The sequence below is a fragment of the Oppia nitens genome, unplaced genomic scaffold, assembly GCF_028296485.1.
Source record: "Oppia nitens isolate AA-2021 unplaced genomic scaffold, nextdenovo-longstitch-racon4-pilon3 scaffold1_pilon_pilon_pilon, whole genome shotgun sequence".
NCBI lineage: Eukaryota > Metazoa > Arthropoda > Arachnida > Sarcoptiformes > Oppiidae > Oppia > Oppia nitens.
The window spans coordinates 3349931-3364277 of record NW_026533199.1 but is presented as its reverse complement, the minus strand read 5'-3'; the positions used below and the strand labels follow the sequence as shown (position 1 = coordinate 3364277).

The 14347-nt window shown below is 32.5% G+C and overlaps 6 protein-coding genes across 8 annotated transcripts; 5 read left to right on the top strand and 1 right to left on the bottom strand.

Moving 5' to 3' along the window:
* Nucleotides 1-307: 307 nt before the first annotated feature.
* On the top strand, nucleotides 308-2288 carry LOC128952920 (microtubule-associated protein RP/EB family member 1-like). The gene is made up of 5 exons (XM_054298392.1): nucleotides 308-360; nucleotides 1017-1178; nucleotides 1278-1423; nucleotides 1496-1867; nucleotides 1937-2288. Exons 2-5 carry the CDS (start codon nucleotides 1025-1027, stop codon nucleotides 2165-2167), a joined length of 903 nt encoding a protein of 300 aa, XP_054154367.1. The 5' UTR covers nucleotides 308-360; nucleotides 1017-1024; the 3' UTR covers nucleotides 2168-2288.
* Nucleotides 2289-2799: 511 nt separating this feature from the next.
* On the top strand, nucleotides 2800-4003 carry LOC128966262 (uncharacterized). Its single transcript, XM_054313111.1, has 3 exons — nucleotides 2800-2858; nucleotides 3389-3566; nucleotides 3633-4003. Exons 1-3 carry the CDS (start codon nucleotides 2800-2802, stop codon nucleotides 3987-3989), a joined length of 594 nt encoding a protein of 197 aa, XP_054169086.1. The 3' UTR covers nucleotides 3990-4003.
* A 174-nt stretch (nucleotides 4004-4177) lies between these two features.
* Nucleotides 4178-5411, bottom strand: LOC128966261 (uncharacterized). Its single transcript, XM_054313110.1, has 4 exons — nucleotides 5011-5411; nucleotides 4829-4943; nucleotides 4512-4737; nucleotides 4178-4224 (listed from the first exon to the last, which is right to left on the bottom strand). The coding sequence occupies exons 1-4, from the start codon at nucleotides 5364-5366 to the stop codon at nucleotides 4178-4180; spliced, it is 744 nt and encodes a 247-aa protein (XP_054169085.1). The 5' UTR covers nucleotides 5367-5411.
* A 122-nt stretch (nucleotides 5412-5533) lies between these two features.
* LOC128952033 (exodeoxyribonuclease-like) lies at nucleotides 5534-7022 on the top strand. Of its 2 annotated transcripts, none has more exons than XM_054297356.1 (2): nucleotides 5534-5625; nucleotides 5966-7022. In XM_054297356.1, the coding sequence occupies exon 2, from the start codon at nucleotides 5975-5977 to the stop codon at nucleotides 6911-6913; it is 939 nt and encodes a 312-aa protein (XP_054153331.1). In that variant the 5' UTR covers nucleotides 5534-5625; nucleotides 5966-5974; the 3' UTR covers nucleotides 6914-7022. The 2 variants fall into 2 exon arrangements, with proteins under 2 accessions (XP_054153331.1, XP_054153332.1); XM_054297357.1 differs by having other exon boundaries at nucleotides 5534-5634.
* Nucleotides 7023-7400: 378 nt separating this feature from the next.
* Nucleotides 7401-10339, top strand: LOC128951585 (mucin-2-like). 2 transcript variants are annotated; one of them, XM_054296832.1, is made up of 2 exons: nucleotides 7401-8992; nucleotides 9047-10339. In XM_054296832.1, exons 1-2 carry the CDS (start codon nucleotides 7868-7870, stop codon nucleotides 10187-10189), a joined length of 2268 nt encoding a protein of 755 aa, XP_054152807.1. In that variant the 5' UTR covers nucleotides 7401-7867; the 3' UTR covers nucleotides 10190-10339. The 2 variants fall into 2 exon arrangements, with proteins under 2 accessions (XP_054152807.1, XP_054152806.1); XM_054296831.1 differs by having other exon boundaries at nucleotides 7401-10339.
* Nucleotides 10340-11077: 738 nt separating this feature from the next.
* LOC128952926 (kinesin-like protein KIF18A) lies at nucleotides 11078-14296 on the top strand. The gene is made up of 3 exons (XM_054298398.1): nucleotides 11078-11384; nucleotides 11511-12990; nucleotides 13057-14296. The coding sequence occupies exons 2-3, from the start codon at nucleotides 11515-11517 to the stop codon at nucleotides 14176-14178; spliced, it is 2598 nt and encodes an 865-aa protein (XP_054154373.1). The 5' UTR covers nucleotides 11078-11384; nucleotides 11511-11514; the 3' UTR covers nucleotides 14179-14296.
* Nucleotides 14297-14347: the final 51 nt, after the last annotated feature.

Genomic DNA, 14347 nt, shown 5'->3' with positions numbered 1-14347 from the left:
GACAATAGTTACCTAACAGTGATGTTTGCATTAGTTATACTTTATTAACAGTCAATAAATTTAATAATAAATGTTTGAAATTTGATTTCAAAGGCAGCGCTCAATTGAGTGATTGGTTTGAATACTAAAAGCATTGAATGTTTGAGTGAATAGTCTATTGAATGATTCATTGATTTGTTTGAGTGTTTGTTATAAACTTAGCATTGGTTTCGTTGCTCTCATTTGAATCAAAAACAATATTATTAATTGACATCAAATTTATTGAAATCTTAATTGACATCCAAATTGAAATCATCTGAACAAACACTCAATTGTCACTAATATCTGAAGTCATTTCTCTGAAATAATCGCTCATTTGATGTAAGTATGAAAAGTCAATTGATTTTGTTATATAATTACATTGTTTGCTATCAATTGTTATCATTATAAACATGTATTTGTGTTTGAAATCAATTGTCAAATGACTTTTAATGCGAGTTGTGGTCAATGAGACAACTCATCCAATTGATGACATGTGACAACCCATCCAATTGATGACATGTCATGACATGGGTTTTGTTTCATTAAGTTTTGAGATAATAATACCGGCGCTTATGCTTACATAACATAAGATTGAAAAGTATTGTTTGAAAGACTGTCTAATATTATGTAAAATAGTCATTGATTTTGTTATGAATAGTCATTAAGTTTTTTTTATTAATTTTTGCCATTCATTGGCATCACTTCCTGAGGTCTCCCACACCGATGCCTCACAATATCTTGAACTGAAAACCCGTTTAAACGCCTACTTCATGGGTTGTGCTCTGACTTTGAGATAATTTGTTTTTTTTTTCTTTGACTCATAAGAAGAATATTTGATTATTTTTAAGATGATTTCATCTGAAAAAATCTGTATTTTCTTTCAAATGATGTGATTTATTGACATTTAATAGTCGAGACATAAGTTGTTTAATTTGATAGCAATCGATATAAATAATAGTTTTGAAAAAACTAATGAATAATGAATTACTCTTTAGCCACAAGAATGTGTGATATGATGTCCGGCCAACAGGCCTACCAATGCGTCAATGTTTACGCCACTTCTGCCACATCAGAGAATATGAGTCGACACGAAATGTTGAATTGGGTTAACGATTGTCTTCAATCCAGTTATAAGAAGATTGAAGAGCTCTGTTCCGGTTTGTCGCTCAGTTTGTCATTCAATGGCAAATCAATTGATATTATTAGCAAATTGATTAACAATTTTGTTTATTTAATGATTGCATTTATTGGATTAGGTGCTGCTTATTGTAATTTTATGGATATGTTGTTTCCGGGATCTATTGTTATAAAGAAAGTGAAATTCAGGACCAATTTAGAGCACGAATACATACAAAATTTTAAGCTTCTTCAGGGAGCCTTCAAGAAAGTTGGATGCGATAAGGTTTGACATATTGTCATACATTTTACTTATAATTTTACTAATTATTCCAATGATTTGATCCAAAATAATCAGGAAGTGCTCATCAATCGACTGGTAAAGGGTCGCTTTCAGGATAACTTTGAGTTTCTACAATGGTTTAAAAAGTTCTTTGACTCCAACTACGATGGAAGAGATTACAATGCAATGGAAGCCAGGGCTGGAGTTGTCATCGGTTCCGGTCAAGTCGGACATATTAATACTGGTTCTGCCAGTACATTGAATTCACGAATGCCTCCACAAAGAGGTATTGTTTCAACTGCAAGAGCACCGGTTGTAAAGTCGGCACCGAATCGAGTGATTACTAACAAACCAGCTTTTGTAAGACGTACTCAAAATAATTCTCACGGCGGCGACCATACGGACAATTCAATTGATGTCCAAAAACTGGAAGAGTTGGATACAAGAGTTAGTTATTTTAATGTTTAATTGATTTTTGATTTACGGTAATAAAGTATTTGTTATAATTATAATTAGATGAATGAAATGAAGGTTACAATCGACAGCTTAGAGCGCGAACGGGATTTCTATTACGGAAAGTTGAGAGACATTGAAGTCTTGTGTCAAAACAATGAAAACGAAGAGAAGAATGTCATTACAGATAAGATTCTGGAGATTTTATACGCAACTGAAGAGGGGTTTGCTGTTCCCGATGAGAGTCCCGACGATCAACAGATACTCAATGACACCGCAAATGAAGAATATTAAAGGAAAATCCTTTCGTTGCGCTCATCATTTGATTTCTTTATATATTGTGTTGAACTAAACTTTTACTAAATATCACTTTTTAATGGTTCTTACGGTTTAATAATTATATTATATTTAATAATTAGGTTTTAATGTTTTTTATTATGTAATTTTGTATATTGAAAATTGAATTTAAGTATTATTGAGTTGGAAATCAAATCGTTACTATAAAATGCATTTTAAAAAATAATTTTAAATGCACTGTACATTTGATATAAACTGATTTTATTGTTAAAAAAATTAATTTATATAATAATTTTTAATACGATAACAAAGTGCTGAATATATAGCTTTAAATGTTTGGTCGCAAAACTGTGCGAGTAATGAATTGGTATAGAGTTCTTCGGATCAGTTTTATTGTTTCCCATCTTCTGTGTTGTTGACACAGACTATAAACCATAAATATACCACATTTTGCCACCAGATTTGGGTCATCCGTAACTGCGATACTGATATCTGTCCCGCTTTTATAGCATTTAAATATTTGATGCAATTTTTGTTAATAAAATGAGATTCAAACCAAATGATGTAACAATTTATTACTAATACAATTGTCATCGTATTTACCGAGTGAAKAGTAGGTACCACCTAAAATGGACAGCCATGAAAAATTATCGTCCACTTCATACCTAAGCGCTAACAATGTTGTTAAGTAACGGTTCAGGAATCGACTCATTGAAATTTACATTCAACTAACGATTCAATATAATTACAATTGATTTAATATATTAATATTATATAAAGTGTTTATATATACAGGTAGTTAATGACAATAACAATATATATTGAATATATATTTATTTGAATAATTAGTCTCTATTTAGATAATACTTATTTGTTAAGTATTCTTGAGTTTTACTATTATGATGAATAATGTGACTAATATTGGATAATAAACATAAGTTACATAACAAACTAATTATAAAACAATAGTAAAATATACAGTATTCTGTTATAATTGAGTTCAGTACTGACTTACCGGGAAATTATGTTTTATTTGTATCATAAGTATTGATTAGTTTATAGATTCAAAAGATTATGTCAAAACTAAAATTTTTCTATTTGTGTAATCCAATAGTAAACTTAAAATAATTTACTTTTTTGGTATTAATCTAAGTAAAAACATTTTACTTAATGAGCATTAAATTTACTATAATTTAATTTTTATACTATTTTATTAAGTGAATGTGAAAGACTTCGTTTAACTATTAATACGGTTCCGCGGGATGTCATCAATGCTAAGAATGATTCAAATAAACTCTTGAATTCCGTCAAGAATTCATTGGACTTATTGTTTGAGGAGAGGTTTGAATTAAGACAAAAACTTATGGAAAGTGAATCAAATTTAAAGAAAATTGATGTAAGAAATGGTTTTTATTGTAATTAATAAATTGATATCTAATATTAAATTCATATATTCTTATAGTTAAGACTTCTTTTTCGAAAGTATGATATGGAAAGATATAAAACAATGGCCAACGATGACTATGAGATGAGCTCAATGGCTAAATCAGATCCATTACAATCACTGTATAATCAGAAACTTCATTATTCTGATCAAAAATGCACTCTCGAAGCCAAAGTAGAAGAAAATGAAAGCAAGATTAGGAAAATTGAGAGCGAATTATTAGAAAAGACTGGATCTGATGATTGGCTAATCAATCGATTTTTTACCGATGAGAACATTAAGGCTGAGTTCAAAGATAAAGCATTTGCTGAAAAACATTCGCTCGAAATTGCAAAAGAGATATTCATATCAAAAGCTTCACAACAACCTCTTTGAAGATACTGTTGAAAAACACAATTGATTTACATTTTTCACATACGTTTATATCGGAAGAAATATCACTTAAACTTGTTTTGAATGACGACAAAGATTTTATGTTTGATTACTACTACCAATACCCGAAAAATACTATTATTAGACATCGATGTCCAGATCCGCTTACAATGCTTTTGGTCACTAAATCTTTATATGAAATACATGTTCCCATTATTGTTGAGTCCAATAACAGTGTCTAATTAGTTAAAAATTTTAATACTTATTAAACGGTAAAAGTTTTTTTTAATATGTTTTAAATCAATTATTATTTTATTAATTATATTATATAATAATTATGTTTTAATGCTTTATATTTTTTTATATTTTATGTTATTTTTATTTAAGTTAAGTATTATTTAGTTTCAACTCAAATCCTTATATAAAATGTAGTCTAATAAACATTTTAAAAATTACTGTAGATTTGATATAAACTGATTTTATAGTTAAAATAATTGCTTTAATTTATATAATAATTTTTAATACGATAACAAAGTGCTGAATACATAGCTTTAAGTGTTTGGTCGCAAAACTGTATGCGAGTAATGAATGGGTATAGAGTTCTTCGGATTAGTTTTATTGCTTCCCATCTTCTGTGTTGTTGACACAGACTATAAACCATAAATATACCACATTTTGCCACCAGATTTGGATCACCCGTAAGACCGGCCAAACGTAACTGCGATACTGATATCTGTCCCGCTTTTATAGCCTTTAAATATTTGATGCAATTTTTTAATAAATAAAATTCATGAATAAAAATGAGATTCAAACCAAATAATTAACAATTATTTATTACTAACACAATTGACATCGTATTCACCGAGTGAAGAGTAGGCACCACCTAAAGTGGACAGCCATGAAAAGTTGTCGTCCACTTCATACCGAAGCGATACCAACGCTGTTAAGCGACGGTTCCTAATAATAAATACAATTACCGTATATTAATTAATTGATTAAATCGGTTGTCATAATCAAAACAAACCAACTCTTGTCAATAACCAACTGGTGATCAATAGATCTCAACTTTATTTTTAGCAAAACATTAGTTTTGGTGATTTCATTGACAGCGCAAATGCCGGTTACCGATGAAGCAAACTTCGGACAAATATTGAGCACTTGTTGTCGGATATGTTTGAAGACTAGTGTCCGATAATTACTGCAAAACACAAGTTTTCGGCTAAAGATTATGGTTTGAACCAAATCTGAGATCAATTTTACTTTGATCTGCTTATCAAATGATAAAACATTTTGTCTGTCATTCAAGTGATCCAAACAAAACCATTGTCTGCATATCAGGAAACCTCTGAAGACAACAATTAATTCAATTGAATCATACATTCATATATGAAATCAATTTATATAATCAATTGATTAATTCAATCAAATTTAGTCAACAATTATATACAGTATTTGTTGTAATAATTTATTTGTAGCTAAAAAACAGCTGTCATTGAAATGTCAAACACGTGTTATAACAACAACAACACTGTTTAACGCATGTTTTCATTGATTTTTTAGATATCAATTAATTTCATTTAGTTTTGCTTTTTTTAATATTAACTATTTTTCAATTTATTACACCTTTATTGCAATTATAGTAATAACAGTAATATCTAATATAACTTCAAAACATTTCTAACTTTAATATTTAGTCAATAACTAAATAAATAACTTAAATTGTTTTTTTATTAGAAATTTACGTTTAATGACAAATATAATATTAATTCAAATGATATGAATTTGGATAATATTTACTATTAAAATGAATTATTAAAAAATGATTTATTTATTAAAAAATTGTTTAGTCATTTCACATAACAGTTATAATAACTTATCAAAATTTATTTTACAATTAGTTAGCAATACTTTTATTATTTAATATTAATCTTTTATGCAATCTTTTAATCGTTGATTGATTATTTGTTATAACTTTTTAGCCGACAATAATGAGTAAAAGGAGTGTCAAAAATCAAAAGATTTCAAATAAGAAGATTAAAATTAAAGACGAAGAAATTGAGGGAATCAGTGATGAAACTAATGGCAAAACTGTTAGTGAAATTGAAGTAAATATGAAGAGCGGAGGAGACAATCGATCGTTTGATAACAAAAAGGTTAATATGAAGATAATGTCGTGGAATGTGAGTGGACTTCGAGCGGCACTCAAGAAGGATGCGTTCAAAGCTATTGATAAAGAAGATGCAGATATAGTATGTCTTCAAGAAATTAAATGTGAAAAGAAAGATATTCCCGAAGAGATCAATGTTTGGCAAAAATATCGGTTTAAATACTACTGTTCCGCACAAACCAAAGGATATTCTGGTGTTTCTCTATTCAGTAAAGAAAAGCCTTTAGATGTCAAGTACGGCATCAATATTAAAGAGCACGACTCAGAGGGTCGGGTCATTACCGCTGAGTTCGAGAGCTTTTATGTGATTACGGCTTACATACCTAATTCAGGCAAAGGACTCGTCAGACTTGGTTACAGACAAAAGTGGAACACAGACTTTGAAGAATACATCAAAAAATTGGATGAAAAGAAATCAGTTATACTTTGCGGTGATCTTAATGTTTCGCATAAAGAAATTGATTTGGAAAACCCTAAGACTAACACAAAGACCGCTGGATTTACTAAAGAAGAAAGAGAAGACTTCACACGATTATTGTCGAGAGGTTTCATCGACTCATTCAGACATTTATATCCCAATCTTAAGAAGTCATATACTTTTTGGTCATATATGCGAAACGCGAGACAAAAGGACATCGGTTGGAGACTCGACTACTTTGTGGTGTCGAAGACATTCATTGACAATGTCATCGACAATCAAATACGTAAACAAGTGATGGGATCCGATCACTGCCCTATTGTCTTATTGATGTCCATCTAATTATCTGTCATTATATCAATTATCTGATCTCAAGACATATCCTAATCAATACTTAACATTGAAATCAATCATATATTACGTGATAATAGTGTCGTAATTGTTGTGTAAATATTGTTTGTTTTGAACCGAAATTTAAATTACAATTAAATAAATGTTTGAAAACAATATAATTAATAAATGTATTGACAATTGTTTGCAAATAATTGTATTAATATTTAGTAAACAATTAATAGATTTTGAATGCAATTTGTAATAGAATTACTCAAACTATATGTTTATATTGTATTGACATAATTGGTGTGAATGTGTTGTTGTATTAGTAGTCCTATAATAATATGTTTGGCGGATGTGATGGTAGTGTTGTGTTATTAACCAATAGTATTGTATATAACTGTTGACGTCATGTCCTCCACTAGTATTGGCGTCCATACGACTCAAACACTACAACTACTGTATGTATTGTATGTATGTATATATGTATTAAATATTGTATTCAATTGAATGTAATGTATGTATGACTTGACTGAGTGGTGGCTCTCGTGATGAACTCAATGCTATAAACGCTATGTTTTTTTTGAGCACTAAATCAGTGAATTCAGTGAACACTTGAATACTTCATACAAAACAGTGAAACACTTCATAACATTGAATATTATGATTGCTATGACTGTTGTCTTGTGTTTGACCACTCATTCATTGATATATAGATCTACTGAAAGACTCCATTGCTTTGGTCCACACCTACTGTCCGTACAATTAACACGAAATCTATGACCAAATCATCGACTGGTTGGCCATAATGTGATACTTTGATCACTTAATGTCTGAACCGTTGATCTGAGCCATTGATTAGTGTGACATTTGGTTGAATCAAATCAATAAATAGGCCATTGATTGGATCAATTGAATTATAGTTTATTTGGACACTTAACCAAAGTTGCGGGCATTGATGAAATGCCAATAATATCATCGATTAAGTCAACCTCACAGACAGTGCCACAAAAGACAGACCTCAAGCCAATAGGCATTTGTTTGCCTACAAACACATCTATAGAGATGTCCAATTCGGGCGCAACACTGGCCACCAACAGAGTGGCCACAACAACGTCAACGACCGGCTATCGTAGCGAAATATTTAATACGAATGCATCGCAATCATCGACACCACAGACACCATTACCTGTGGGCGCCCTCTCTGTAATGGTCGCCCGATTCTCGGATAATAATTCCCGTCCGCAGACTGTTATACTACATCCGAGAACTATATCAACAGCACCGAGGGGTGGTCTTCAAGTTAATACAATTAGAGGACAGTCGGTAATAACTGGACAAAGCATTAGTACGACGGGTTCAACGCCATCACTCACGTCAACCTCGGCATCAATATCTGTGCGGACAACACAACTAATCAGTGGTCAACAACCGACTAATTCATTACCTGTTCTGAATCTCTCGACTAATGTCAACACATCGGCCGTTACGCAAAATTCCGTTACGAATGTCAAACAAATTTGTGGTCAAAACCGACCTTTATTTACAACATCAGGTCCACTACCGATAGAATCAGTTAGTCTTGTTATGGCTCCTAATGATCATAATGTTATGAGCGCCCGTCCCATTAGATTGCAAACCAATGATTTAAAGCAAAACATAACCAAAATAAGTGGACCGAGAACTACATTAATGGCCGGATCTACTATTATGGCGACTCATCCACAAAAGGTAGCCATAAGTATCGGTGGAACTGGTCCTCAGACAGGAACAGCTGTATCGCAACCTGTAGCCCGAGTTGGCATCATTGGCCAATTACCAGTGCCGACAACAACTGTTAACAAGTCTGGTATCATAAACCTGCATAAAGGCCATCTAATAATAAACTCTGCTTCGGGAGCAAACATGAACACCGGGAGCACAACCCTTCATAATATAGTTAATGTAAGCGGYGGTTCCATCACATCCTTCACTACGACTGCGCAGTCATCGCCACAGACGGCAAAACTGTCACTCAATTCAAGTCCTAATAACATCTTAACGACCAGACATTCGGTGGTCTCGACGAGTTCGCCATTCATTCATAGTGTAAGTAATTCATTGCAGTCTTCACAACAACAACACATACATACCTCTCAACAGCGAWCTATTGGCCATCAAAATGCAAACTCATTACAAACCTCATCGACACTACAACCGCAACAATTATTACCGCCGATCACATCGGTTAACACAACGTCACCTCTAAGGCCAACGATCCTCTCATCTCCAGCTAATTCACCGATAAAACAATCGCTACAGACCTCAACTCCCAGTTCTCCCCGACCCAGCATTTTGATACGTAAGCGACCAAATGATTTACTATCAGGAGGTCTGACGCCAACCGCCCTCTTTAAGACAACTGTACCAAACACATCCATTAGCGGCTCAACAATACCACGAGTTTCTTGTTATGGACTAAAAACTGATTTATTAAATTCAGAGAACAAAGTAAATGATTTATTAGCCACAAGTGATGCAAATTTAGCGCCTAATTGTTCAACAGCTCATCCAACGACTCCTAACTCTGAAGGCAATCAGACGCCGCGGAAGAAACCACGAAAACAACTATTAGAGCCGTCGAGTCTTAAGACATCACAAAATCTTAATTTACTCAACAGTTCTACCAGTGATTGTAAAGAAGACATTTGTAATGAGAAGGAGAGTGTGGTTCGCATCAATAAGAAACCACGAGTTTCACTGTTATCATCATATAATATGGGCTGGAAGTCACTTCAATACCACTTCTTAAGGTATTCCGATGTTAGACCAAAGCCTGAAAAAAAGTTAACTTTAAGTGAATTGAGTAACGAAGGACTTCAACGAAAGAATGGATGGAAGATTCATCACTTGGCGTCTCAGATGGAAGTGATGACTGATAATGAGCACAATGTGTACCAAAGATTGAATCAATTTTTAGAGACTTTCGAGAAGGATGTTTGTGTGACGAACAACCAGTGCTCCAACACTACTGTTAACACAAACACAAACCCAAATGCAACTAATTGTTTGAGTGCCAGTGAGTCCAATAACAGGACTACTATAGGTGTCAATGAGGCACCTCTGGACACAATAGCTGTTAAACTAAATGATTTGATTAGAGGTAATCTTCAAAGAAGTAACTTATTCTCGGATCAAATCACTGAAGCCAAACAACTTATCATTAAATTAACGACTGATCACAAAGAAAGAGTCGGCAAAATCACGAAGAAGTGCGCCAATAAAAGGACGTATATTAACAAATGATTAACACATGTGTTGATCACATACTACCACATCCTATGACATCATATTTTGTGCAAAAACCTGTCGTTTATTTATACTTTAAAAATTGATTTGCATTTCAAATGAAAGCCATGTTTTAATTTATAACATTATTATTATTATTATTATTATCCGTATATATATTATATATAAAGTTATCTCACATTTGATTCGTTTTTATAAAATATATAATTAATTTAATATAAACAAAATGAGTCCTATTTTTCATTGAAATAATTGTCACAAAATAATGGCATAAATAGTAAATTGTTTTTAATATCAAAACTAATTATCAATATTTATAAATAAAATGAATTGATTGATAAAAATAATGTATAAAAATAAAAGCATATATTCTTTGGTCAAAATGCCTGTAATTTGTATTTTATTTATAAATATCTATTAAATTGTTTTCAAAATATTTTCAAATGAATGCCTTTTGAAACAAAACTAATTTGTTTTTATTTTCCAATACATAAATGTCTGTAAATATATATTAATATATAAAATATTTGTTTAAACTTATAGTTTAGTTGATAATCAAATTGAATAATAAATGGTTAAACAAAATGCAATGTAATGTCAATTGTATGCAAACAGTGGTCACACATAACATACACAACACATAACAGTCAACACAACAGCAATCATATGGATTGATGTCTGCAATCAAATAGTATTCAAAATCAATGCATTCAAGCAATGCATTCAAACAATCGATACAATGTCTCAAACATATCGCATACCGTATGACTCAATAACACATAATATACTATACATTCAATTGTAATCTCCTCTCGAGGTCTCAATTGAGCACTCATTCAGCCAATCAAATGCTTAGCAATCGCTTCGCTGTCGACACTATTGTCTCAACCAATCATTGGTCGATAAATTGCTCTACACATACACTATCATGTGATATATCACTCAACCAATAGTATGGAAGCAAACAAAAAGTTTAAAATTAAAGTTTCATTCGAAATAGTCGTTGAAATCCGGGAATCGACTCATTGTTTGCATTGAAACTAACGATTCAATCATTTTATAGTTTTATATTTCAATCACTTATTTGTCATAAGTTTTATACAATTAAGTCAACAATTAGTCATTACATTGACTGCTATATCATGTGATTATTTAACCGATAAATTATAATACAATTGTTGTCGCATTCAATGTAAGTATAATTCAATTCAATTTAATTGCAATTAAATATATATACAAATCATTTGAATCGTTAACCAATTGATTGCATTTTATATCAAATAAATTGATATCATTTTCATTACTTTTATAAATTAAGATTAATGTCGTCGAGTATGAAGAGATCGTCTCACGAGACATATGAGTCGAGTCCGGCCAAACAGCGGTGCACTGCAACCGGTGGCCACACTTCGGCTGATACGTCGAACCGAATGCGCGTATATGTGAGGGTTAGACCACTGAATGACGCCGAGACCGACAATGGATTGAAAAAGTCAATTGACGTAATCGACACACAATTACTGGTCTTTGATCCCATAGAATTGGACAACAGTCTCAATACCGAAGACCAGTACGAATACCGCGGAAAGACATATCGGGCTATCGGTCGCAGACCTAATAGAAACTTGCAGTTTGTCTTCGACCGAGTTTTTGATGAGAATATTGATAATATCAAAGTATTTGAACAAACGACTAAACATTTTGTCGATTCTCTTCTCAATGGATATAACTGTGCGGTCTTTGCTTACGGCGCCACCGGATCTGGAAAGACGCACACAATGTTGGGATCAGCTGATGATCCGGGAGTTATATTCTTCACAACAATGGAATTGTTCCGGAAGTTAGAAGAAAAGTCTGACGAAGAGAAATTAGAACTAAGTATTTCTTATTTCGAGATTTATAATGAAGTTGTGTTTGATTTATTGGACCCGACGTCTGGCAAAGCATTGGCCGTACGAGAAGATAACAGACGCGGAATAGTTGTGAGTGGTTTGTCAATACATCAGCCAAAAGATGCGAACCATTTACTAGAAATGTTGGAATACGGGAATAGAAACCGAACCCAACATCCGACCGATGCTAACGCAGAGTCCTCGCGATCGCACGCAGTCTTCCAGATATCACTGAAAAAACAGGAGTACTCGTCGTCTCAAGAAATGTCTATTCAAGTATCGAAAATGTCATTAATTGATTTGGCCGGCAGTGAGAGGGCTACCACTGCTTATAAAACTAATAGAAGTAAAGGACTGCAGAGAGAGGGCGGAAATATTAACAAATCATTGTTAGCTTTGGGTAATTGTATTACAGCATTGGCCGCAACTGATCCAAGAAAGAAACAAACTTATATACCATATCGTGGATCAAAATTGACATTATTATTAAGAGATTCATTGGGTGGCAATTGTCAGACAACAATGATAGCAACCGTTAGTCCTTCGAGATGTCATTTTGAAGAAACTCATAACACACTCGTATACGCCGATAGAGCCAAAGGTATTCAATTGAGCCTAAAGAAGAACAACATTTCTGTTGGTCTTCAACCAAGAAATTATAACAATATAATGGAAACTCAAAATCGTAAGATAACTGATTTGACCGAACAATTGGATCAATTGAGAAGTGAATGTGAAAGACTTCGTTCAACTATTAATTCGGTTCCGAGGGATGTCATCAATGCTAAGAATGATTCAAATAAACTCTTGAATTCCGTCAAGAATTCATTGGACTTATTGTTTGAGGAGAGGTTTGAATTAAGACAAAAACTTATGGAAAGTGAATCAAATTTAAAGAAAATYGATGTAAGAAATGGTTTTTATTGTAATTAATAAATTGATATCTAATATTAAATTCATATATTCTTATAGTTAAGACTTCTTTTTCGAAAGTATGATATGGAAAGATATAAAACAATGGCCAACGATGACTATGAGATGAGCTCAATGGCTAAATCAGATCCATTACAATCACTGTATAATCAGAAACTTCATTATTCTGATCAAAAATGCACTCTCGAAGCCAAAGTAGAAGAAAATGAAAGCAAGATTAGGAAAATTGAGAGCGAATTATTAGAAAAGACTGGATCTGATGATTGGCTAATCAATCGATTTTTTACCGATGAGAACATTAAGGCTGAGTTCAAAGATAAAGCATTTGCTGAAAAACATTCGCTCGAAATTGCAAAAGAGATATTCAGTCGATTAGATACTAATGAAGAACTTATGATGGATTCGGTTAAATTGAATCGTAAAGCTTATCAATGTCTCGATGGTATGGGACGTCTTAGCGAAGAACTAGAAACCGCTTTTATATCACTTTTACGTAGAGTTGAGGGAAAGAAAAATGTCGTTTGGAAAGACGATATCTCTTCGCCAACCATTTCAAAACGCAAAGAAGTGGCGTCACTGTTCTCATTGCCGACTTATTTAGCACTGAATAATACACCACAACTAAACACATCACGAGCTTTGGTTTCCGTTCATCACATAACTCCCAACAATGCAAATATGACTCCTGAAAGAGGTTTACCATTAATGCAGAAAAATGTGAATTTACCCAAACTATCGCTTACATCGACGGTAACAAAGACATCGAAAGTGGCAGTGGTTTCGGCGAGTAAACGAAATATAGACGACGAGAACAATGCTTTAAATGATACGTTCACTATAGGCGCCGGTCGGTCGTCACCTAAGACTCAAAACACAATTCGTGATAATAATGACTATCGAATGAAAAGTCCAATAAATAACTATAGAAATGGTAACAAAAATTTCTATCAATATAGAGATGAAAACAAAAGCAGTGGTCGATCGCCGTACTCGAGTAGATCTCCTTATCAACAAAACAACAATCGATACAACAATCAATGGAATCGTAATCCCAACTATAACTCATACGGTAATAATGGTTACAATGGTTCGGGTCGTAAATATAATAATAATCGACAAAATGAATCCAAATCTCCATATTATCCGCGCTTTAGATTCTAATGACTGAATAACTGGTTGAGGACTTTGCCTTCTCTTCTAAATATTTAAATCTTTTTAATAATTATTTGATTTTTCATTATTTTTCACTTTTTAAATTGTAATATATAGTCAATATTTTTCAATTTTTACTCTCGTTTTATATTCAAACAAAACAATTGTATTAAAAACA